This window comes from Leuresthes tenuis, unplaced genomic scaffold, assembly GCF_036924035.1.
Source record: "Leuresthes tenuis unplaced genomic scaffold, fLeuTen1.0.hap1 SCAF_22, whole genome shotgun sequence".
NCBI lineage: Eukaryota > Metazoa > Chordata > Actinopteri > Atheriniformes > Atherinopsidae > Leuresthes > Leuresthes tenuis.
Window position 1 is genome coordinate 5,836,393 of NW_027325376.1, and position 27,014 is coordinate 5,863,406.

The 27,014-nt window shown below is 43.1% G+C and overlaps 1 protein-coding gene across 3 annotated transcripts in view; it reads left to right on the forward strand.

Annotated features, from left to right (window-relative positions):
* The window catches only part of pcdh7b (protocadherin 7b), a 104,381-nt gene that overhangs the window by 42,444 nt on the left and 34,923 nt on the right, over positions 1-27,014 (forward strand). For 2 of the 3 annotated variants that reach the window (XM_072376435.1, XM_072376436.1), the window contains exon 2: positions 5,841-6,060. The exons of the other annotated variant lie outside the window; for it this stretch is intronic. In XM_072376435.1, the coding sequence (XP_072232536.1) occupies positions 5,841-6,060 (220 nt within the window). The remainder of the gene's footprint in view (positions 1-5,840; positions 6,061-27,014) is intronic. 3 annotated transcript variants of the gene reach the window in all.

Here is a 27,014-nt window from a genome sequence, read left to right on the forward strand (position 1 = left end):
AGACTTTAAGAAAGTAACTATGTGTGATCTTTTTTTCTGTCTTTTTTCTTTTCTTTTTTTTTTCCGTCGGGCCTACTGTGTGCATGGGATGCATGCTAATAGGAAAGTGCTAGATGTGGTGCTCTTCCAAAGCCATTCCAAACATAGTGGCAAAAGAAAAGGGGGAAGTGGTTGAAAGAAGGAAAATGGAGCTTGGGATGGCAGGCTCACCAATTTCTCATGTTGCTTTTATGCTTCCTTTCCTTTACTCATTTCTCTACTTTTGTGCACCATCTCCAATGTTTTTTTTCCTTTTTTCCTCACTTGAATTCCAACTTCCTTCTTTTCAAAACAAAGTGGTTCTCGAGGCACAAACTGAGAACTAATCCCCACAGAGTTCCTTAGGAGATTTTTCATTTATTTATTTTTATTTTGTGCCCAGCAACAACTTATTTTTATGGCACAGCCCCAACTATACAGCAGTTGAAGCATTGGAGACTTTGTGTTTTGGGTTTCCTGCTGTTCAGCTTAGTCTCACTGAAAAAGATACATCTATGCAACTGTCCCCATCCCCACCCCCCAAACCAGTGCAATAAAGGGTCAATAAAACTCAAGAGAACACCAGTGGACAAGCACTGAGGGACATTTAATTGATTGGTGTTCTGTCAGATCATAAAACGACCACATGGTAAAATGGAAGGGTAAAAACCCCACTTGCGATTTCTAAGATCGACAAGAGAGTGCTAATGGCATCGTCAAGTTTTAACGAGACTGTGTGCTGTGTTACCCATAATGTCTGCACCTCCTGTAATAAAAGTGTTTTTAAAGGTGTTTAAAAATGCTATTATCAACCTCGTGCCCATGTGTGTTGTGTGACCTCGTGCCTTGCTGACATCATTTAAAACTCGGGTGGCATTTAAATTTCTCACTGGCTTTATCTCTTTTTTATTTTCAAGTTCATTCCTGTGCGCTCTTCTAAGGTGAGGACCTGGCAGTTTGTTAGCCTGATAAGAGTTGGAAAAAATAAGAACTTTTTAAAAAGAAGCAAGAAAAACAAGCCTTTGTGCCTGTGTTGACTGAAGATAACGCAGACTCGTTCAAGCCTCTTTTATCTTTCCTTTGTTTTTCATTCTTTTCACCTGGAGTCTTTGTTTCCCCTGGTTCTCTTCTTTATCATGTCGTTTTCTATTTCTTACAACTGAAAATGAGTGACATAGGAGGAGTGAGCATGGAGGAGTTAAACTTTGAAGAAAAAGGGGAACGTGAAGAGGTGCATCGGAGCTTGAAAGGGCCAAAGCTATCAGTCAGGCTCGAAACATGATACCTCAGAGAGACACAGCAGGTGGTTGCCCTAACAGAGCTGCAGCCAGCCACCGGACATTCCTACAACCTCCTCAGCCCTAACCTTTTAAAAATGCCCCATGTCGCTCACGGGGGGGGGGCACATAACACACCTGGGAAACCATCTACTTTCAGCCTTCTCACGGGGCATCATCAGCATTCACTTCTGTAACACCCTAATTAAATACAACTACAGGCGGAACCCAAATAAAACCTGAAACCACCTTAATCAGATTCCAATTGATTTCCAGTCAGTTCACTTTGAGGGCATTTGTCTCATTTATCACTTCGGTGTCAGGATATCTCGTGATCTTTGTAACTCACAGAGCTGGAGTTACACCAAGTTGCTGTTGCATTTCAGCCTTGCAAAGCAGCCAGATGAAATCAAATTAAGCCAATTTAAGATCCCTGCAAGAATGCCGTTTGGTGTACCGTGGCTATTTGGCACTCTCTGTGTGTCTCAGGTGGTGTATCAGGTCACTGTCTGGTTGCCCATTAAATATGAAACACGGCTTCTTAATTACAGACTGGCACTTTTGGCAATCATGGCTGCGCTCGTGTGTCGTTGGCCTCTGTCTTTCTCCCTCCAGTTCTCCTTGGCTCCCCACTTTTTCTACTGGCTCCTTTATCTTCCATTCCATCTCACTTGCTCAAACTTCCTCCTCCATATCCCCCCATTTCTCTTGGTTGACTGCAATAACACACTGGTCCTGCAGTTTATGTTTGCTCCCCTTGCCCCAAGTCCAACCCAGCCACAATTACTTCCTGAGGTTCACGGCAGTGGGTCACTGCCATCAGCCAAAGGTATTTACAGCTGAAATTACACACACCCTGTTTTCCAACCAGTTTTCCATTATCCTTCATCTCGTCCAGAGGCTCCGGTGAAGGTGGCTTTAATTATAAACCCATACATCCACAGAGAATGGGTTCCCGGATGAGAAGTCACAGTAGAGCATAAACACACTAACATTGTGCGGTTTGTGCATGCACTGTATCACATTAATAATGGATGCCTGCCATGTTAAATGAAGGGAGAAGTCAGTATCTGATAAGAGAATTCATGAGGAAATACTTGACACTAAAACCATTGTGGAGACTAACCAGTTGCAATAAATGTGTTTTCAACTGCCTTTACTATTTTTAAGTTTCCAAAGAAGCAGAGTATTGTATGGCTTAGCAATGTGCTATCCATTCAAGGTTTACTGGCAGATAAAAGAAGAAGCAAAACTCAAACAGAGCGGCCAAACGTTTTGTTAGGGCGAGGGGGAAATGAAAATCAAATCCTAGAGGTCACAAGTTATTGACATGAGTGGCACGGTCCTGTTTTTATTGGCTCCACATTCGATTGAGTCAGGCAGCCCATGTGTTTTCCCTTTAGCGTCCAGGAAATAGGCTAGGCCAGAGCTCCCAGAATACCTATGGCTTGTTTTCATTGTTCCTTTTTTGGGATGACGGATTTGCTCAGTCAGCTGTGGCTGTCACAGCTGGAATTCAATCACTGGCACACCCCAAAAAGAGGCCCTCCACTGTCGGGACCCTAAATAGGATTCCAGCATCTGGCAAAAATAAAGCAAAGAAGTGCTAACTTGGAATGAAAGTCAAAAATTTAATGCTTGGCTTTCCAGCAGGACACAGCATAGGGTTTAGCCATGTCGCTATGCATATGTATAGGTGGAAAACAGTTTCTGAATGGAAGGCTAAAGACTACGCCCATCACATAACAGATAGTAAATGAATAGAACTGGGTCTTAAGTATTTTTTTTTTCTTTTTCAGATATAGTATGGATCTGCTTTAAAACAGAATGGGAATGGGGTCATGACATTTGTGTGCGCCAGCGTTTATGCCTCTGTCACTGCTGAATTGATTGCATGATGAATGGAGCAGGAGGTCAGAGTGGGAAGTAGGGGAGTACCAGCATGAAAGGGCATGTAGTTTTCAAATACACCAAGAGTCTGATAAAAGGTTGTCACCTCTGTGCCATTTGACAACATGGATGGACAGCGAGCTGAGTTCTTTTGACTGTAACACCTACAGTTTCATTTCTTTATGGAAGCTAATCTTCAGTTATCAACTCTCATTCTGCATGGCAGTTTGGAAATGTGATGGGAGTCGTCTTCTCATACAAATACCTGAGAGTAAGAGAGAACCAAAATAAGTCATGGCAAACTAAGAGCCACACTATCATGTGTGTCACTTGGCAAGTCGGAACAACTAATTTTCTTTGCTGTTTGCTCCTGGAATCTCAGACCCTGAGTCACACACAAATAAAACAGAGGGATGACGGAAAGTGTCGTTTTTACTTTATTCCTTCATTTAAAAGACCAAGAATGAAAAGAACGAAGGTTGAGCTGCAGATGGTGGTGGCTGCAGATTTTAATCCAAAGCCTTCAGCAATCTCTGCATGAACTCCATTTGTGATCTGCAAACAAATGAGCTTTTTTTTATTTTGTCTCCCTTTCTTGCTGTCACTGCTTTGCAAATAAAGGGAAATTTAGGTGAATAAAAACTATTTGCTCATTTAACTGTTTGTATTTCCCCTCTTGTCAGCTCCTTTTCTCTCTCCCAAACTCAACTTTCCCCCAATGTGCTCTAGCTCCACAGTCTCTCTTCTTTGCAACTGGCCAGTAATTCATTCGGCGGCAGTTGTTTAATTTGTGTCATTAGAAAATAGTGTTATCTAAGGAGCATGGCACTACGCTGAATCTGATCCAGACAGAGCCCTATTTCTTCCCCCTTGCACAAGCTGTGAGACTTTTTGAACTGGGAAAAAAAAGAGTGAAGCCAAACAAACAAAAACAAACCTGGTTTAATATCTTAACATCTCTTCGAGTGTCATTACACTTATTCTAGAACAGTTTTCCTTCTGGCCCCCGTTTTAATTATGCAACAAATGTTTGACTATCCAAGTGAAATTTGCATGAATATTTATACTAATTCATTTGTTGAGTGTTGATTGTAATTACAGGGAAACATGATTTATTGCCAAGCTTGCTGTGTTAGCCAGCCAGCGAGAGAAACAGGACCGGGCGGAAATATATAAATAAATGCTAATTTACACACACACACACAGCAAAAGGAACCCCATCTTTCCAAGAAGCTGGTGGAAAATGTATTATCAAAAAGAAAATCTTTCACATGATAAGCCTGGCTGAGTGCTTACTATACAGTAAGTGTCTCGGGATGCTGAAATAACACAAATTTCTACCATACTAAGGTGACCTGTCAACACCTGTTGAGAGCATTCCTTACATCTATTTTTAAGCTTCGCTAGTTGCTCTTTTCCAAAAACTGTAGATTAACACTCGCCAAATAACTGCCAGCAGGGGAAGAACTGAAAATGATGCCTCTAAGATCCGACAATAGGGCAAGATGACTTATCCATCATGCATCCATTCAAAGTGCAGTTAGTGATCACTGTGGGTAACCGATTTAACTTCATCAGGTGAGACAATTGAGGAACAAATGGGGGGGGGGTGTTTTTGAGTAATGGGCCTCAGCCCCGAATAATATCCTCATGATGGATCAAGGAAACGGGGAGGACAGAGGCAGGAGGAGGGATGAAAGCGGAGCTCGTGAGAAAGTGATAAAGTCCGGCAAGGTGTGAGAGCGTGTGCAGCAACAGAGGCAAGCTCCGACAGTGTTTGTATCTAATTAATGAATGGCAGTAACAATTTGTTATGCCATTTATTCCGGTAATGACCAAGCCTGATCTTTCATTCCTCGCCTCATGCTCATTCTCCCTCTATCATTCCTCTCTGCCATTACCTTTGTACAATGTTCAGACAGGAATTGAGAGATATAGAGAGGAAGTGAAACAGGCCTTGACTTTAATGACATGCTCTGTTACGGCTTTACACAGGACACCACTCGGTAATGTGTTCAAGCAGGCCACGCATGTTGAAGGCCTGAACCCACAGCTCATCGAACAAAACCTTTTGTGTGGTCACATGCTGTGGAGTAGGTGTGCGCTCGTCCTTGTCTTTTGTGGCTTCCCTCTCTGGGGTCAAATCAGACCTCCTGGGGAGTTAGACGCTTGTTCACCTTGTCCTCCTTTTAATGGGCAAATAAACAAGTAAACAAAGCTGTTGCATTCTACCCTCTTTGGTTGTGTTCCTCACACAAGTTTAGCTCGCTTGCTTGGTTGGTTTTCAGATCTCCTTTTGTACAGCTTCCCCCAGGATCTTGTTTACAAGTTCATCGTATTTGACAGATTTAACGTGAAAAAAAGGCCTGGATCTTGAGAGATTAGTCTTACTGTGATAGAAAAAGGATGTGGATTTTTAGTTTTGGGACAGCTAGATTGTTTAAGGTACCTGTTTGTAGCATTAGTTCTGCTCTTGAAATCTACGGCTCCTCACCTTTGCCCCTCTTTTTTCCTGACTTATTTCCCAATCATCCTGACCCGAACCTTACTTCTCAATTCCAGCGGACCCAACTTCCAAGCTCACATCTAAACAATAAAAGAAAATTAAAACAGTCCCTTTTATAGTGACCCCCGGCCGTTTGGTTTCTCTTGTAGCCGTTTCGCCGAGTGACCTTCTCAGTGGTGAGCCAGCCCCAGGACCCTCACCAGCAGGGATCGCTGCAGAGCTGCTACGACAGCGGCCTGGATGAGTCGGAGACACCCAGCAGCAAGAGTTCATCGGGCCCCCGGCTGGGCGCCCTTCCCCTGCCTGAGGACAGCTACGAGAGGACAACGCCGGATGGCAGTGTCGGTGAGGCAGAGCACATGGAAAATGGTAGGGGCAAACACTGAAAGGAGATTAAGAAACCGTTAAGATACATGCACATACTGCCTATAGTGACCTCACGTAGGACGTCCGATGGTAGACAGGCCCACAAACAGACACAGATTTCCCCTTTTTGTGCTTTGGCTGCTGATGTAGCAGCTGCTTTTGTTAGAGCTAAAGCCCATTCCTGGATTATGTGAAGACCTGGTCTGGGGATTCTTTTTAACACATATGGTTATGTCTCAGAAACATCAGGCTTGTCTGATCAAAGGAGCTATGTTACAGACAAATTCTTTTAGATGAGCACTCCTCACATGGCTTTATCCTTTTAGCTTACTGGTGTTTTGGAGAATTTACACTTCTCGTTGAATTTCTTTTGACTTGTAGGGTAGCTTTTCCATAAGATATCTACATCTTACTCTTTGAGAAAATGAAAGCGACGTCTTTGAAAGAGGTTAATACTCACTCTGAATTGTTTAGATGCTATGCAGACAACTGCTGTACTGATTTGCAATTCCTGTTTGGCTTGCGGCCCTTATGAAGGAGTTCAATTTGCTCCAATTGGGAGACAGAACTGATGTTCTGTAGGTTGTAATGTAAAACGACTGCAGCCTCGAGAGAGAGTGAGTGGGAGCATTGGAAAAAGAGCCTGTTGTAAGAGCAATCTCTTGGTAAAGTACTGTATCTTCTCTTGCAGAACCTTCTCAAAGCCAGAGCAACCAAAATATAATGTGTGTGTGTATGTGTGTGTGTATGTGGGTGTTCAGTGAGAGATGAGGGTAATGGACCCTTTCATAGTCTTGGAGTCTGAGGCGATGCTTAACAAGGAGTAGCTGTCTTGAGAGTGCTAAGCCTAAGTGCAGAGGCTTCGCCACTGCAGCTCAGGATAAGGATATTCAAATGGCTTAAAGATTCACACCCTCTCTTGCAGGATGAAGATGTGATATCTTTAATGTCAGATCAGTGTGGTCAATATCACCAATCCACTATAGACCAAGATGAAGCCTTGATAAAAGAGACGCCTTTACTGTGAAGGGATATCCGAGTGAGTTAATGTGTAGTTTTGAGTTTACAATGACCCTAAACAGTAAATGGGAAGTCAGGCAAAGTAGCCAGATGGGCACATGAAACGGGCCGTTACACAGGTGTCCGCGGTGAACTTTCTCAAACTTTGGCCTTAATGCAGATTAAAAGGGATTTGAAACGCTTTGATGTGAGATGATAGGGCTACCTTCTGGATAGTAAAAATCTCATTTTGTCACATGATAGGTGTCATCTACAGGCAAAAATTTAGTTTAAAATGAAAAGGCACATTTCAACATGCTCTCTCTTTTAAGTGACTAAACAGAGACAGTCACTCACAATGTAGTTTGCTTAGAAGCTTGATCAGTCTGTCAGTCAAATCCACTTTCAGAATTAAAATAGCAGAAATAAGGACACAAATAAGACTAAAAATAGCATATTGTATATCCAGAAAGCTCATGTATCATAAACCAGAGTCCTATTAGCAGTAGCTTACTCTTATCCAAAACACTGTGGGCAATATTGTATTATAATACCAGTCAGTTATAGGCTTAGTTCAACGTGCATACAGTATATGGCTGCAGTAATTCCACAGCTTCTAGGGGTGCAAGTGAAAAGTACTCTGAAGCTTTAGAGGAGATTTATTGGAGAACAGAGCCAAGGTCAATTCATGAATCAGGCTCCATCTAAGAGAAACAACAAGCTCCGCTGCTGCTCGCTATCTTTAGTGAGATCAGCTGAACTGCTCTGTGAGTAAGTGTGTGTGGTGGTAGATGGAAAGGCAGCAGTCCAAGTGAGATTGGAAGTCAGGGGAGTGGATGTGAATATTGGCTTCTTTTGTTCACCACGCTGTTTTTGAATCAGCCTCGAAATCTTGCAGTTCTTACAGTTTGTACTCTGTGGTTATGAGGTGATATGATCTGGACTTAGGGCGGCCTCACAGTCTGGCTGAACACGGCCTAGATCCTGGGTGTCCTTGAGAAAAACGATGATTCCCTGCTTGCTCACAACTATATCCTCGGTCACTGCGTATCAGATAAATAGCTATTGTAAATGCAGTCATCTAAGGTTAGGGCAAATATTGGCAAACTGCTTCAGCCTCACGAGGGAAGCTAACTATAGTCATTAGCACTCCCTCCTGTGCTGCAGCCAGAGTTCACAGAGACACCATCAGCGCTACATTTGCTCTGTATGAAGCCCCTTTGGAAAATTAAGCAGCGATGAGGACAGAGGGAGAACAAAAGTTAGCAGATGGCTTGCTGCAGTGCTCAGTGCTAACGTGGGCGTCATTAGCGACTTGTAGCTGCAGACATTTAGGCGTGTTATGCAAGGGTGATTTAAGGTGCAGGTCTGTTTTACATCTCGCCTGTGTAGGCAGTGAGGATGGGGAAAGACGGTGAAAAACATGTGTGCTGGTTTGATATGAGATATGAGTAATATACTCATTCAGTCAGTAAGTCAACGATTGTTGACAATTGTCAGGTGTTAATTGACACCCAACTTTGCAACTAGAGGTGTCAGGATGAAAACTTTGAAGATTATTTTTTCTCTCCGTGTGATTGATTCATTATGGCTGATTGCTGTTGCTTTGTGTCAGGGTGAGACAGAAACAAAGGCAAATGTCCCTTTTGCCTGCTCCGACTTGCTTCTCCTCAATCGATGCTAAGACAGTGCGCACGGATTCCCAGCTGAACCCCAGCTGAACCCCCACTCTCTCTCTTAGGGACAAACACATATGCAGTCTGTGTTTTCACTCTGCTTCTTGCTCTTCGTCCCTCCTTTCTTTCTTTCCACCTCTGCACCGATGTGCTGAGGGACAGCGTCTGCTTTCCTTCTACTCCATCAAGGTCAAGTTTCAAACTACTGTTTCCTGCTGGGCAACTTCATTCCAAAAAAAGTGTCAAAAACTAAAATAAGTAAATAGAATAAAGATTCTTCGAGAGCTGATTCGAAGCAGGGAGTGTTGGGGTGACCTCTGGAACATGTTCTTGATTTATTCCACACTGCAGAGATAAATAATAGTCTTTGTTTCAGTAGAGTCACGAAACAATCGAAGACTACATGGCAGGAAAAGGCTAAATACATACATTTCAACGTCGTTCTTGTGTTGTTTTCACCTTCACATATTGCTCAGCTATGGTATGTTTCATAAAGTCTTGATCTTTTGGATGCACAGCTGGTCCCCTCACTTATTCATAAGCTCACCCTGGCGCTCATCAGATATTCATAAACGCTGAGTGTTTGGAGTCAAACACTCGATTAGGGTGTTACGGATGTCAAAGAGCTTTCCAGATGTAAGGCGTTATCGGCAGGTCAGAGGTTTATGCTCCATTATTGATCTCAACATCGCCGGGGGGGGGGGGGTGGGGGCAGTGGATTTTTCAATTTTAACTGAGTTAGTTCAAGCACACCTCAAAATAACACGCTTCCATACTGCTCTTTTATGATGAGTGAGGTGTCTGAGGCGTGTGAAGCGTTTCCATGCGAGATGCGTGCATGAATCTGAGCAGCTCCCGGCGCCGAAGATGTAATATAATTTCTCAGCACATCAGTGCAGATATGCCGTGTGCTGTGACGGCTGCCGTAGGTCACGCTGCCGAGGATCTATCGTATTTGATCTGTGGCATGCATCATTATATTGAGGAGGGGTTTTTTCCTCACAGAAAAATGCAAATATATCACTGTAACCTTCCGCTTTAGCTTCAAATACTTGTATTCAAACATGAGTTGAAATGACAGTGTATTCTGGGCCGCCAGTGGCTATAAGCAATGCTGAGGTATCCCGTGTGGATACAAATATCCACACTGGAATTTTCCGGTTGAAAAGTTTTTCTGAAAAATGCCATTTTCTCCTCCATATTGCAGGACTTATTTGTGACTCCTGATGATCTCCAGCAGACAGGATGGTATACACAAGTTTACTCATCTTTTTATTTTCCTCTACATCACAGAGAGCATCTCACAGAGGCTGACGCCTGATGTTGTTTATGCAGGCTGCTAAGACAGATGAACAGTGCAAATTTATTGTAGCCTCTCAGAGAGTAATAGCACGTCCTACCGGCTGCTAACGTTAGCATGCCTCACACGTTTCTTTTCTGCTTTGGCTGCCAGACAATCTCTCACCCCCCCTTCCAGCACACACACACAGCCCAGTCTCTCTCCCTCTCTCTCTTCTGTTTCCCCTGCTGAGAAAACTTGGGGTACCACAGTTGGATTACTAACATCATCATTTAGTGCTGGCTAGCCAGTTCAGTAGAGTAGGACAGACAAGTAGAACATCACAGCAGTTATCAGTCAGGCAGTCGTCGAGGACAGATACTGTCTGAGCTTTTACTGACAAACTCGCGAAGCCCAAAGGAAACTCGCACTGGAATGCACTCTTAAAACAACCATACATGACAGGCAGAAGCACACATGCTCAGTCGTATGAAAACAAATGATCTCTTGCCAACTTTCATTCTCTTCATTTACCAACAACGAGACACTGAAGCATTTTCCAGCGCCTCACAGCATCTCACTCGATCACCACTTTGTTTTTGTTTTTTCGCCGTTTCGAAAGCTTTACCCGTTTGAATGCTGCTTAGTCTGGTTAATAATGTGCACGTGTGTGCGCGCGCTTGTGTGCAAGTCTGTTCATTAGGCGAGCCCGATAGTAGGGCCAGATGGCAAAGCGAGTTTGTTTAATTAAAACCATTCATATTTCAAGAGCAGGGTGCGGCAGCAACGCTGGTCTTCGGTCTGATTTCCCTAAAGTTGATGGAGGGATGTGCGTCTGTACTGGTGTGTGCTGTGTGTCCACCACCACCTGATGGAGAGCACTGTATTGAAAAAATTTAAATGAAAATCATCCAGCGGAAGGCGATTTCCCTGCTCTTCATCTTCCCGAAGGCTGCAGTACATGTGTGCAGTTACGAATAAAATCACTTCAATGTTAAGATGGACAGAAGTGAAAGGACAGATGAAAAAGGTCTGAGAGGTTTTGCATTTTGCAGATGAGTTTGTGTTTCTCTCGTGTGCCTTCAGTCGTGCTGTCTTGTCTCGCTTTGATTTCCATCTGTCCCCTTACCCCTCATTTGTGATATCCTCAGGCAAGGCGACAGCAAGAGAGATAGAATGAACAAGAGAACCTGGCGAGAAGATGTGAGAGAAATCACTGAGGGGGATATAAGAAGAGGGGAAGCGTTGGAAAGACACTGGCAAAGGATGGGAGGTGGGAAAGCCACCAGGAGAGAGAGAGAAAATTGATAGAAAAAGGAGAGAATGGAGAACGAGAAACAGAAGGAATGAATGGGGGATGGAAGTTACATGCGTGGAGAAGTTGCCAGCAGGGAGTGGCGGCTGACACAGAAGTGATTGATCACTGCTCATCCAGAGTAGGCAGGTATTCAAATCATACCCCACTGTCACATCCACAGGCTCATCTTCCTCTCCGTCTCCTCACATGGGTGCTGTGAAGCCCCGTTAGTGCAATCTTAACCTCATAACACACCACGTTCACAGAATGAAGCCTGAGAACTTACAGATTATGTGGGGAGAGTGTTGAGCGCCTATTTCTGCCCCATGCATCTTTCAAAATATCTGGTCTTCTAAGCTGTATTGGTAACAAACTACAGATTGTGTGTGTGTGTGTGGGGGGGGTTGAGATTTTTAAAAAACATTTTCAGCCATTCCAACACAAGTCCCTATGATGATAAAATACATTTAGCTCGTAACATCTGAAAATAATCAAGCTGCAACAATAAATAAACCACTCTGAGTGGTTGAAAAGATGATTTATATGTGTATTTTCATGTTTTTTAAAAACATGTATTAATTTTTTACCATATTTTGTAGCCATTTAGGGGTACTTTCTTTTGCTCCAGTTTGAATGAACCAGCCCTTTAAAGTCAGCTAATAAAGCCTCTCTCTTGAACACGGATGTTGTGCTGCTACTCATTACCATGAAAATACTTTTGAAAAATATGTTTTCTAAACCAGGCAATGGCAGGCCTCAAGTTATTATATTATTTTGGTACTTTTAGCATCATATTGCACATATTTACATCAGCTCTTCATGAGACAGAGGCAGAAAGGAGTCGCAAAAAGCACAATGCAGAATCATTCTTTCCTAAAGTTTTTTCCCTGCATGGATGGCATTTTATGCTCATTTACAGCATCAAAGCTCCTAAGAGGTCTACACACATAAATGTTATAAAAAGCTTTATTTTTCTCAAACCGCAAAGCTTCTGCACTGCTTGTCACCTTCTGTCTGAAATGCTCTGTTTAAGCGCCTGTCTCTTTAAGACACATCTGACAGAGATCACAAAAGCTGTCAAGGTGGCTTACAAGCACTGATAGACACAAAAACATTACACAACCACAGTGGCTGGCAAACTACTGGTTTGAGGGGAACATTTCAGCCTTTTTCAATGCACTTGAGACTCTGTGTATAGAATATGCGACATTCCTCCACAAAGACAGGCAACAAATGTAATTAAGTATATTGCAATAACAGCCCTGCTCAAGCAAAGCGGACACATTGCTTCAGAGGGAATGCGTGTGTCGCTTTTTCGCCTCAGAGATGGTTGTCGGTTGCATTTCTACACGTCTTTTGCAGTCTGGAAGCACAGTTGCTAAAGCGCGAGCCAGCACTTGTGCAAGAGACCGAAAGAGAGCAGAGTGCTTTTTTCATGGCACTGCAGAGACATGACTGTATTTTCAATGAGGGCCTACAGTCATATACACGCCGCCATGTACATTGTGTGCCTTTTTAGGTGCAACGAAGCGGTGACTACCAATTTGGCGTGTCTCCAAATGGCTCACGCATTTGTTATATATATATATAAGATATAAAAAAAACACAATATCTTTCCTCGGCTGCAGTTAATATGCAAAGCACCTTTGCATATTTTTTTTTCTCACTCCACACCTCCCCCATGATATCATCACTCTTTAGCTGTGGTATGCTGTAGTGTCTGAGGGGGAGAACTGGTGTGACGGTCTACAATGAAGACAATTAAACACCTCGTGAGGCACTCAGCCAAAGCCTCCCACCCTTCCTTTCTGTCCCCCTACCTTCCTCTCAGCCACTTTGTCTTCAGCTTATTTTCCCTCCTCTCCTCCCCCCGACTCCTCCTGGTCATCCTTCCCTCATTAACTTTCCTCTCTTTTGCCACCAAATCCAGTTAGGATTCTGTGCGCGATCGTGATGAGGTGAGTAAGTTGTGAGGAGTGGGGGAATCACGTTTGCTGGAGCATGTTGAAACATCAGGTGTGCAGTGCTGGGAAACAGTGGGTGCTGTGTCTCTCCCAGTGTGAGGTCTATTGCACAGGAAGGTCTTGCTGGAAGGAATGCCAATAATCTTACTTGCAGTCTGCAATGGTTTATTTATTTATTTGTATGCTGAATGCGGGCCGAGCATCCAAAGACTCCCTCAGCACAGGACAAGTGTGTATATGTATGTGCATATGATTCTCCATGGCGATTCACACTATGAGCATAACTGAGAGGCACACCAAGAAACAAAGAATGATGGACTTCTTTTTTATTTTTCTCACTTTGGGGAATATGTTGAAAAATAAAAATAAAAACACAAACAGCATTCAGAAAAAAAACAAAACACATTCAGGTGTCACACATTCTGCAGGCCGATGGCAAGCTGGGGCCGCTCATGCATTCATTCATGCGTTTGCCAAACATACTATACTTTGTGTGCAAACGCTGTCTCTCACTACACCCTCCTCATATCTCACAGTTAAGGTGCACGCACGCACGCACGCACGCACGCACGCACCAATCCACGCATAATAACTCTGCTGGAGCACTTTTTTTCTCTTCACATCTGAAAACTTGCACAGAAGGAATTCTCCGCCCGGTTGTTAAACACAGAACATTTGTATGATTAGAGAACTTTCCCAGAAAGCAAAGAAGCAAACAGAACTGAACCAGCTGGGAAGCAGATCTAACCAGCTTGCAGGCCAATGTACACAAATATAATTTGAATTTAAGAGCAAGTTTGCCAGAATTGGCGAGATTCTCGTGTGGGAGAGATTTGCACTGTGAATGTAAGCAATGACCTTCTTTCTGACCTTTAGGGTACAGAATAGTAAAGTATGTACATTTTTCCGCCTGTGCAAGTGTTCTGTCTTGTTCAGCTTTTATTCTACAGATTACATATGTGACCTCCAGCTGGCCAGCAGCTTCACCTCTGACATTTCTAACCACAGCTTTGACTCTCGGTTAAAGTAATCAAAAATTCCACAAAATGCACATGTAATGAATACACGACATAGAAATCTCTAACTTTTCTTTGTTTTGTTGCACCTTGTCTGTGTTTCCCCACAACAGCTTGTGTGCCCCATTTCCAGCAGGCTTTAGACTGGCATTCCTTCTGGGAAAGCATTTTGTCAAGAAACTCCTCACACTGCCAGCAGTGTCGGCTTCCACCACTAATTGATAGCAATTAGGTTGCATTATTTAGGCATGTGACATGATGTTTGTCTTTAATCGGGCTGGTTTGATGACTCAAACGAAGCTAAATGCTGTACAACTGTCAAAACACAGACAAAAAAATGCCTGTTTGCTGCGGTGCACGACGATGATGTGTGTGTTTTCCGTGTGACAGTCTTGGTGTCTTGTACCGGATGTAAAGGAGAGGCAGAACAGAATCTTTAGATACGCTGTGAAAAATACAGCAATGTATATTTGTGATTTTGTCTGAGAATGCACAGAAAAAAATAATGGCAAAATAGCTGCCGTGTACTCTCTGGATCAAGAGCTACTGCAGCAAGCTGAAAGCTCCTGGAGAAGGAGGTAATAGATCTGGCCAAGATCGAATTTTAAAATGAAACATCTATGATAAACAATTTTATTATGTTGTTTTACAGATATTAAAAAGCAAAGTCCGTCAGTACAGCATCAGCCGAATATGATGATAAACTGAAGAGACGAGGAAGCATCATGACTTGACAGCTGTATTTATTGGTTGTCTTTCATAGGGACACAACTTAAACCACAGCAGCCGACACTCGATTACTGGGAAAAGCTTGTGCTGGGGCCTGACTACCAGAGTTTTCAAACCCTAACTGATTTTGATATCGGGTTGTGTCACACTCATAAGGAAAAACTTCACAGATGATATTCTCTTTAATCTCCAACATGCAAAGACTGTGAGATTTGAAAATGATGGCACATCACACACCGGATTTGCAAGACAGAGGGAGCGATCTGCAAATGGGATGTAGCAGATAAAATGTTCGTAGGATATGAATAAGAATGAAAGTGCTGTATACCAAGTAATGACAATGAATCAAAAATTTGAATTTTTTTCAATGGGCTTGCTGCACAGGTGCAAACCGGTCGGTTTGTTAGCAGGAATAGTTACTCCTCTACCTTTAAAGCGAAAGTGTTTTTTTATGACTAGCTTACCAGCCATCAGCACTTTTTTTAAGTGCACTATTATCAGTAGATTCGGCTTGGCAGATGTTTTGAACATTTTGGTTCCATCTTTGGTTTTAGACTAATTAACACTTGTTCGGAGGCTTTCAGTGCACTTACAGTAATGTAACAAATTGTTTTTTAGCTTTAGAAAAGTTAACCTCATACCAGCTGTCTGCCATCCACACACACGATGATGCAGACAAAGGACTGTTCCCTTCAGCTAATGATAATTTTGAAGCCGTTGACATCGAACTGGTGCTTGCGGTTATTATTGTTGTGCTGCTATTATTAGATTGAACATATATTTTGAGGATTAAGTGTGAGGATTGACCTGGATACAATAGCCCACAGACCAAGCTAATACAACATAAGGATCTAAAGAAATTAGATAGAGGCCTCTCTTATCAGAAAATATCTGATTATTTGATTTATTTGGGCCTCATGAGGACCACTGCTTATGCTGATCCAAATGTCATCTGATATTATCATTTGCTTTGTTGAAGACAAAGACGGCAACAAAAGCCCATAAATTACAAACTGCGGTATCTCAGCCCGGGCGCTCTAGGGCAGTTCCAGGCCTGAGAGTGTGCATAACAAAAGGTCTTTAACTTTAAAACGAGTCAGAAGCACATAGTTTCAAGGTTCACAAACTTCTATAGTGTTTCTTTAAGTGCATCTCACAGTTTGTTATCAAGCGTTAAATGAGTGCTTAAAAACTAACTACGATGGGAGGAGGGGGAATGATCCCGTTTGTTCAAGTATGCATGTACCGTATAACAGTGTGTGCACTCTCCCGCACGTTGAATTGAAGCAGGGATGCATCACAGTGTCGGAGTTGCAACATGACTACCGCAGCCTACCAGAACTTATTTTTGCTTCCCTCCTTCCTCTCGCCCCTCCGCTCCCCCGCTCTTCGCCTTATAAAAATAGATGAAAGCATGTAACAATGGAGGAAGGGGGATTATCCTTTCGCTCTCTCCCTCACCCCCTCTCTTCTCTCGCCTTCTCTTTTTGAGGACACAGTTTAATGTGTCTCATATGGCGGAAGGAAATGTTGGGGAGGGGGGAAGTGGAGGCGGAGGGGATGAACAGAGAAAGGTAGGGAAGGACTGAAATGAAGAGTTAACACAAGAAGACGGGACTCTCCGACTTGCCCGTGGCAGAATAGTGTCTCATTGCGACTCATGCTGCAACCTTTGACACTGGCGGTGCTGGAGGCTTTCATAACAATCCCTATACACATCTTTTCATACAGAGAAACACAGAAAGCGTCGACACACACCAAGTACTCACCAATAGCTTGGCATATTGCTGAACTCATACATGTGCGCCATCGGTTCATCCAGAAGGACAATATCCTCCTGAGCTCTGCTGACTGAGAAATTTCATTATTTTCTTTCCTCTTCCTTACTTATAGCTGAAATTTTAGACGGACTGTACTCATGGACACAGTTACTCAGAGTGCACAACTGAAGAAAAGTCTCAATTCAAGCAGAAATGTAATATATACAGTATAGAAAATAGTACATATTTTTTTCTATTTCAGAAAGAAATAGAATATTTCTTTAACCCTTGACAATCCCTCATAGTCACAGAGAGTTGTTAGTGACTTAATGTGTTTTTCAAAGACCTCTTACATCGGCCTGTCCATTTAGTTCATCAAACAAGTTTCTCTGGTGACGCAAAAAGTTCACATCACAGTGGGCATCAGCACCATACATGTTTTATAAAGGTGGCTCACTTTACTTATTCTTGCATTTGTGATGTTGCTGTGGTTCGTTACTGCGTACGCGTGTGAATGAGTGTGCGCTGCGAATATTAGCACTTTGCCTGCTTCTCTCTCGTGAGCAGGAAGCTGCGCTGTTGAGCCGTTAAAGGCCTCCATATTTTTTCGTTGTTGTCTCAGGTCACAGTGTCCTGACTTCCTCCACACGAAGCACCTGCAAGAGGAAGAACTCATTTAGCTTTTTTTGTACTCAAACAAAGGAAGCCTTGTTAGTCTCTGTCTCTTGCTCCTTTCAGATTGCCCAGTAGTATTCTTTTCATTCACTTTTAGTTTGGAAAGCAAGAATTCTGAAGTTGAAATGAAATGTGGCTGTCAGAAGGCCAGAGCAGAGAGAGCTGGGCTCCACTGACAGCTTAGGAATTAGTTTGGTGAACCACGCACCGTTTCACCCTCCTGCTGGGATAAATATGCATTTTCATCCAATAATGAGAGTCCTGCGACAGCTTGAAACCATAACTTGACAAATTTCACTGAAGCCTGATTCCATCATGAAGCACGCAGTCCCTCCTCAGGACTGCTTGTCATTTTGTAGCACCTGGTTTCAGAGGTGAGGAAGCATGCTTCGAGAGCCCGCCTCTCCTCGAAGATGTTATTTTCAATTTTTTTCCCCCCATTTTTGTTTTCCACCTCCAGGTCACAAAACAAGGAGTAAAAATGAATTATCCTCTCTTTGTGTGCTATTCACCGTGGCAGCTGTCTTTTCAAGCCTGTTAATAGTGCAATCACCTCACAAAGCAGCAGCTCAGCTATGCACCGCTCTGATGACTGCAGTCCTAAAAGCACAACTTCCTGTGACGGATGAGGAAAAGCCAAAGTGGCAGCCAGAAGCTTCCATTTAAACCACAATAGAAAAGCACCCAAGAGCCAAAACACATCAGCAGACACAATCAGAGCGAAGTAACGCGACACTGAAAGCGAACAATGGCAGTAAATGCAGTGTGGATTTGATGAGGGACAGCCAGGTGAGTTGTTTTTCTTTCCTCAGGGGTTTACAAAAGATTAACCCTTTGAACAAATGCAATGGGGGCACACCTGTTTTTGTGCACTTGTGGCAAAGTTTGTGATTCTTTGTCTGTTTCCTGCCTTTTTGTTTGCAGTCACACCTGCATCCTAATGGCTACCTTGAAGGCTAAAATCATCGTATTTATCTTGTCTGCAGCTCAAACCAACCCTGAGGCAGTTAGTTTACCAAAGGCTATTGAACTACGGTGGACAACAAACTGATAAACTTGTGAGGAGAGGTACAAAGGGCTGATTGAAGGAGCTGCTATACAAGTCACACACCTTCCTTATCATTTCTTGCAAAAATATTTTCAGTTGAATTTTTTTGGCAGTTTATCTTTCCTTTTCTTTAGAGATTGTCTCAGCTACAAACAACTCTTCAACTTTTATCAGGCATAAGGGGAGAAGCAACAGAGACTGACATGATGACAAAAAGACAGCCCCCCCTCCTCCTCCGATAAACTGACAAAACAGAGGATCCTAATCCAGATGATGTGCCGGCAAATCCACTCACAATGCCCGCAAACATTCCACACAAACACATGTACCTACTCACACGGACACACATCAATACATATGTGCCGGACTGGATTTAAACACATGTAGAAATCTCTCTTTATCTCTTTTAAGCGAATGCCCTGAGATCAGCTTTTGGCAGCCTTTTTAAACACAGTATTGCCTAAAACACACTGCTTGTGCAGTTGTTTGGGGGGATGCTACTGGGAAGAGGCTTACCTCAGGCGTATCAGGAAACAGTGTACATAAGCAGGAAGAATCTGCAGGTGTGCACGCCGTATGAGAAATTCAGAGGTATAAAGGAAAAACGTGCTCTGCTTGAATCATCTTTGGCGGTTTCTGGTTGCACTGGGCCACTGTGTTCCTCTCAGGGGCCGTAGGATGCAGAGGAGAGCTGTTTAGCCTGCCACCCACACACAATGCAGTGCTTGGATTTGAAATTCTTCTGGAAGTGACAGATTGGGTTCACACACTGTGCAGGGAAACAAGTTACAGTCATTATGTAGTTATACAGAAGCTGCAATGATGAACTCGTTCTCAGACTACTCTTTGGGTAGTTATCCAATTTCAAGACTGCCACGCACACACAGAACAAAGTCTGTTTGCCCTTTCTTGGCATTTTCTAAAACGTAACTCATATTTTCCTCTAAATCTCTAAAGGGCAAAAAAGCCAGTTTACAGATTTTGCATTTTGTGCTGCATTTGTAACACAAAAAAAATGTTTTTGAATGTTTTCTGGCTCTAAAGGAGCTGAATGAAATCTGATTTACTGCCTCAAGTGGTGCCACCTGAAGCAACCTGCTCTGAGGTTTAACAGGGAAGATTATTTGGGAGTTTGGAGTTAGAAAGGATGAGTGACCAGACCTCCGTAAGCCAGCTGCACATCTCTGCGTGAGGCCCGAGCACCTCGAGGCAGCCAAACTGTTCCTGTCAGACAGGATTGTGGGAAACATGCACATAACATTAAAGCTACAATAATAAAACCACTGACAGGATCAGCAGACATCTGGCTCTCTTGCATTTTTTGGTGTTGACGCTTTTTCAGCTGATTGGTGTAGATGCTCAGTTTTAACAACAATAACGTATGTTACTAAGTGCACAAAGAATGTATTATCTATAGTCACATGGACAGGGACGATGTTATGCAAATTTAATCGCAAGAGATGATGGAGTTGATAAGTGAAGGTTGCTCTTCTTTCTCCTTATTGAAATGAAATCACTTTTAAAGGATTATCACATTTCATTGCTGAGTGCTTGTTCTGTTTTTCCCCCGACACGTTGTCTTTGAAGTCATTACCCTAATGATAATTCTTGTTTGGTTGGCTATGGATTGGGGTTATCTGCATGACTGACGAGCAAAAAAAAAAGAAAGAAAGTTAATATTTTGATCTGAATTCTTCATTTTCATAATTCAAGACAAAATAACCCCGCGTGTGCAAAGACTTTAAAAGCTCATTGTGTCTTTAAAGCTGCAAGTGAAATTACGCATATGGTAGGATTTTATTAAAAATCTGAACATAAACTGGCTTGTGCAGGACTGGATTGTGCAGTCAGCGAGAGAGACAAGGAGGGAGAGTGCGAGAGATGAACGATGGCTCCATCACCTCACACGTTGTGAATCTGAAGTGACACCAGGGCAACATAAATCATCTTAATCCCTGAGTGATTGCAGACGGAGCGAGTACACGCATATGCATACATCTCACCTTGTTCTGAACTCCCCAAATCACAGCTCGAATCACTCATCTTTATTTGAAAAAATAAAGAAATAAAAAAAAAAAGATGCTTTCCTGCTTTAACAGCCCACAGAGTTCAGTTTAATCTTAATCAGAAGCAACTGCAGATTATGAACTGGGAACAGATGGTTTTCTGCTTAAAAAATTGTGTTTTCCAGGCATTTCTTGATTGTTTGGCTCTTTTCTCCCCTCCCGCCTTGGTGATATTATTATTATTATTGTTTCTACCACAGCTCTTGGTGATTTCATTTTAGTCTTACGCGCATTATCTGGGCTTAAGACTCGCTGACCAATTCCAAAAATGCTCCTGCCAGAACCTTTCATTAGCGTCGAAGTCTTAATCCACCTCAATACAAACATGCAGTAATCCTCCTCTCCTTTTGAAAAGACCATTGCTGTCAACACTTATGTTCTTTGGCTGAAGTCTGCGTGAGGACAAAGCAATTTGTTTCTAAAGTGTCAGGGGAGGGTGGGAGCAGGGGAAGGCGGGGGGTTGGGGGGGGGCACATACAGCGTATGAACAGATTTTCTGCAAAGGACGGCAAGAATAAAGATCTTTGGTGGTTTTGGTGGAAATTCTGAGAGCCAGAGTGTTTATCCTCTGGCAAAGATGGTGATGAGGGAGCGAGACACAGTGAGCGTGAATGCAGGAGATGCCATTGTATTCTCTGCTGGGTGTTATGCAACCCAAGGAGCAGCCCTTTCCCTTTTGTTGTGATTGTGTGTGTGTGTGTGTGTGTGTGTCTGTGCAGCATCACACACAGGCAGGAGATTGTGTCAATTTAATCTAAGGTGCTGATTGTCTGAATAGGGTAGAAAATAATGAAAAACAAAGAATACACGGTTAAGAGCCAGATAGCACTTCCCCTAATGAAATACACTGTCTCACACATTTTCATGCACACACGTACACATGTGCGTACTGGAGCTGTTAAGGGGGGGGGGAGGCACTGGAGGAATCAGTTGCTTTTGCTAAATTGCGTCCGTAGCAGATAAATCAGCAGATCTTGAAGGTGGCCGCACCAGACAGAAAACGAGAGCCTTTTTTTCTGGTATATCCGGTTCCAAATAAGCACCAAAAAATCCAAAGTTTCCCACAATTTCAAAGATGAAATCACTTGTTTATGTTGGAGTGAGAATGAGGCCACAGAGTAAAGTGCTAAAAAAAAGGAATGCAGGAATAATCCACAACAAGCTGCTTCAAATCAGGCAGAAGGCAAATGTTCAGAACCCGCTCAGTGACACCAGTGTAATGCAAGTGTGTTTATGCGTGTGTGGACTATAAAGGCCTGCTGGACGGGCCTCTCTTTACTCACCCTGACAGGCAGAGAGCTGTAAAAAATTGCACCATATTTCCTCTCAAGTCTCTTCTGATACCGAGAAGCAATGTTTTCACAGCTGCCTCACTCTCTCTTTTCTCCAGTTTCCCCTCCGTGTGTGTGTGCGTGTGTGTGTGTGTGTGTATACATACATGTGAGTGCGTCATTGTGTGTTTGCATACTTTTTATCCCATCTGAACAGAAATGAAAAACAAAAAGTGGGTGCCAACTGTTTTAGACTCAGCAAGACGGAGAGGAGCGGGCGCTTCTTTATTCCGCAAACTTCTCCCCACTTTGTGTTGTCTCAGATCTGCCCCCCCCCAGCACACACACAAACCCTTTCTGCTTGCCTCAGTCGTCCTGCTGTAATCTGTTTATGCCCAAAACAAACAAACAAAAAAACCAAAACAATGTGATTTACAGAGTAATCAGCTTGCTTGCTCCCCAAGAAATATTAGTTCTGGCATTTTGGGGCTTATTTAATTGAGATTTGGATTCTCACCATTCGATGGCCACTCACAGCATGTGAAACATGGATTCGGCCTCTTCTCTATCCAATTAGAAGCCAGTCATCTATGATGACAGTGCCGTGTGTCTGTGTGTGTTTGGGTGGGGTGGGAGCTGCAGACGCTTTTGCAGCTAATAATAGACTAATAACTGACTGTCTGTGAGCGGTCTTATGTAGCTATGAGATTTTCAAACACTGTGGGAAAGTTTCAGCTTTTTATTGTGAGGGTTTTGTGTATGAGTCTGTGTGTGAGGCTATTTTTAGGGGCTGGCATAGTGAGTCACCTCTAGGTGCCAGGTAGGTTATACAAGCTAGCATGTTTAGTTTATGCATTTAGCCATGATGGTCTGTCCTTTAAGACTGGCTTTAGTTATCTGTGAGAATCACTAAAACCCTTCTTATACTGGTCCAACAATCTGCTATCATCTGCTAACATCTGGCTTTTGAATGCAATGGGAAAGTGTTTAAGTGGTATTCATTTCTACATTAAATAACTCTGCAGTAGCCAGTTCCATTCAGTGTTTATGAGAGCACAACCCATAAGTGCACATTCACATTTTTCAATGGGGGTGCTGCACTCTGAGCTGCAAAAGTGAGCACAGCCCACATTTTCTCGACTGATCGTAATTATCAGAGATTGCAGTTTATCATTGACATTATATTTAGACCCAATGTCTTCCTCCATTCCTGACTACTCCTCTGCCTCTTTTTCAAAACTGGTAGAATGCAGACAGTGTTTTACAGTCAGTACTTTGGGCAGCATCAGTGTAGACTATGCAGACAACCTTGAGTGTCTAAGGGCAGGTATTTGCTTTGTACATCGCCACTTTACCTAAAGTTAAATCCCTGTCTGGAAGAAAAGGACAAATATATGAAAAGCCATAAATGATGTACGTTCTCCCGCCAGAGCAAGTAGACCTTGATAGGTCTGAATGTTTGAGAGCAGGCAAATTGTGCGTCCCTGTGATAGCCGAGTTGGTGGATTCTGCAGGCGAGGCCATCGCACCTGCTCACAGGAGCTCGCACAAATGAAGATCAAAAGAAGTCGCTTCTGGAGAGCGTGTGAGACAAGGTGTTTGCATAACGAGAAAGGCATGTGTTATAGTGTCTCTGTGTGCAAGTGAGGAAGAAAATACACTCTTTGTCTCAATATATTTCTCCCTCTGTCACATTTTAAACCACATATTGTACATCTCTGTGGCTTAACTGGCACCCATATGCCATGGCAAGAGTACACAAAGCAACTGAGACACTTCTGTGAGGCCGAAGGCTTAGGAACCATGTACTGTAGGTAGATGTCAACTCTTCTTAACTGTCAAACCTTGGCTGCAGTTCAGCCCAAATGCACCTTTATTCACATTGCACAAGGCCAGTAGAATCAAGCTGAATCAACTGAACATGGCTTCTCTGAGGACGTTTCTATCCATCAACAGATGCTTGTATCATTTTCATTCTCTGATTTAGGTGTCCTCGTAAAACTCTTGGTGACTTTGGAAACATTTCAAATTAGAAAGCAGTATCCATAAAACTTACTGTATGTACACTTTGTGCCATGTTTTCATTCATCTCTGTGAAGACTGAGAAAAGTGAAGCTAATAACTAAACTTACTCAGATGATACAATTATTTGCTGTGGATAAATGCAAATTAACTACCATCTATCGAAATATGCACTCATTTGCATACATTTCCAATCCAAATCCAACTGTGTGATGCCAGGCTCCAAATTCTTGTTACATTTTGTTGGCCATTCAGAGTAAAAGCTTTCTTTTACGGAGAATATTTTGCAGGCCTCTTTTTATTGCTCCATGAATCAGAACATACAGTTGGCAGCCTGAATAGATCCACTTTTGTCGTGTTTCAGGAGAAACATTTTCTGTAAATCAGCTCAAGAATGAAATATGAACAAAACCCTCTGTACAGGAATGACCTTCAGAAAATAGATATGAATGAAAATTTAAAGTTTGGAGTGTGAAAGCGCTGTCAAAGAAGAGATTTCAGGCCTGAAGAAAATAAAAAAAAACTCAGTTTGAGAAAATAGCCCTCAAAGAAATTGATTGTAAGAGTCCAGATATTTTTTTTTATTGGATGCATTTTACAAATAGATTTTATTTTATTTTATTTACAAATAATGAGACCTTAACAGTTACATCAGGGTAGCTGTGTTTTCGGTTTCTATGGTGATTTATAAGGCGTCTAATAAGCAAATGATTAGCATACGTTTTCAATAGGTTTAATGTGTTAAAATAAACACCGACGTGGTCATTTTTCTGCTCAGTAGTCTGAGAAAAAGACGGAATGGTTTAGCCTGTATTATCTTTCCCCGACCTTAAGGGAAAACAAATGGTTACAGAGTGAATTCAGTGTTACTAACAGAACTGTGTGGCTGTAGAGATTTCAGGCAGGTAGTGTGTGCACTGCTGACAGGGAGATGATATACCGACTGTGGCAAGTGCTGCCTGACAGTAAATGTCTTCCCCCCTCCTCCAGGTTTATATTCCTAAATGGATTACAGTCCATGGGCAGCTCCACAGCAACCTGCACACATGTCTGCTCCCGGGTTCGCATGCGCCGCCGTGATGGGAAGGAGAGCCCATAACTGGCACCCTCAGGAGAGCTGGTGTAGCCCCTGGTTGAACACTAGCATGTCACTAATCACGTTAGCGATGATCATGTGACTGCCCCGGCTTTGACCTTGCCGCACTCTTTTCACTAGAAACTTAGATAAGGGGTGCAGTGTAGTGCCATTCACACAACACCTCTTCTGGAGCAGTTTAAGGCGCAAAGCTCGCTGTCAGCACATTAAAGAAGCACTAATGTGTGGAAACTGTGTAGAAGCTATCACTCAGCAGACTGCTTCTGCATTTCACTGTGGCTGTAACAGTGGGGTAGTGAGAGCTTACATGTTTTATCCCACGAGTCAGTGTGATGTGTGTGGGCTGCCGCCGCGGATACCCCCTTGTAATACGCTAATATGCATTAGAATTAAGCTTATGCCTCTGAAATGAAAACACCAGAATTAGCCGTCAAAATGAGAGCCATGCTGAAGAGAGCTGGAGAGAATAAGGGGGGTGTAGTCAGGTTGCGCGGGGGTTGGTAATATCATGAATGTAATGTTTCTTTTCATAAAGTCGGGGATGAGGTCGCCACAAATGATTCCCCTCGACGTAAGTCCGGGAAATGAAGCTTGCTCTTTTCAGTGCAGATAATTAGCTGGGCTGACAGTCGATCCCCATTTGTGACACTGATTTTTTTCCCTCTCTAGTCTGGGACCATAATCCCTCCTTTGAGGATGTGCAAGTGACAGAAGTATTTTTGTCCTTCTAGAATACTTCAGCAATTAGAGAGGGAGCAATAATATCCATCAACTCCTTGTAATTAGCAAGCATTTGAGATGAAACTGAGAGCCCTTCTGACCTCGACAGAGGCTGAGCTGTGATTTGTGTCTTGCCTCCTTGTGTTTGTGTGTCTCTGGGTCTCGGAATACACAAGGGAATCAAGTTAGGATGAGTAAGCAGCGTGTCTCCACCAGAGCACAGAGTGTACCCACGTCACTCTTCACCAAAAACCGCTGATTCAGCGTCAACTCCTGTATGCCGTCGAACGTTGCACGTGAGGTTAAAAGCCAGGTCTGAGAGCAGTTGCCTTTGAAAAGTTCCCTTTGCATCAGTTACTGTTTTCAGCTGCCAACTTGTTGTTGACTGTCTGTGTCCGGCGATGGTTATCACAGCTGATGATGCCCTTCCCTGTCAGGCCGTGACCCCTGATACTCCCACTGAATTATCATCTGTCACAGCCAGCACGAAGAAGAGGGAGGGAGAGGGAGGAAGGGTACAGAGAAGAAAGGGACAGAGGGAAGATTTGGCTGAGTGCCTCAGAGGTGTTTAATTGTCTTCATTGATGACCGCCCCACCTGCTCGCTTGACACGCTTTTCCCAGCCAAGGCATGTCATGCATAAACAAATAACTCATGCGCCTGACTGTGCCGGTGAGATTTATAGGGACCTGCTGAGCCTCAGTCTCTTGCAAAAAATTGATATATACAAGTTAAAAGTCTCTGGTTTTGCACAGATGAGCACTGACGGACACTTGGAGTTGAAAAAACTTTCTCTCTGCTCTCAGCCTCAGGCCTTCCCTTCCTCATTTTCTCTCCCACTCCGAGTCTCGGTTGTATTACGGACTCTTTGGAGTGACTGAATTAACAAGCTGGGGGTCATTAAATCATGCAACGCGAGGGGAGATATGACATCTCGGGCCTTCGACCTTGGCCCTCTCCTGCTCTGTTTCACCAACAAAAACTACTTCAAACGATTCAGACAACCGCTCGTGTCATTAAATTTAATTGCATGACGCAGAAGGGGGTAGAACAACCCTGTTCTCCAAACAGCACCTATCTCTCCTACTCCTGCTCTTGCTGCAATAGATTGGAACACAAACACATAAATGAGAAAAACTGGAAGTTGTGGTGGAGTGTTGCTGAAAAAGAACAAGTCAACACAAAAGCTTCTCCATCCATATAGTTTTGCTCAGCGGCAGAAAAAAAAAAAAGCTGAAAAGTTTCAATTAGGAGATTCAGCTATGGCCGTGGTGCACTCTGTCTCCCCCTCCCCTCACCCTCTCTCCTCTTTTCAGTGCAGACAGTATAGTTTTGAAAG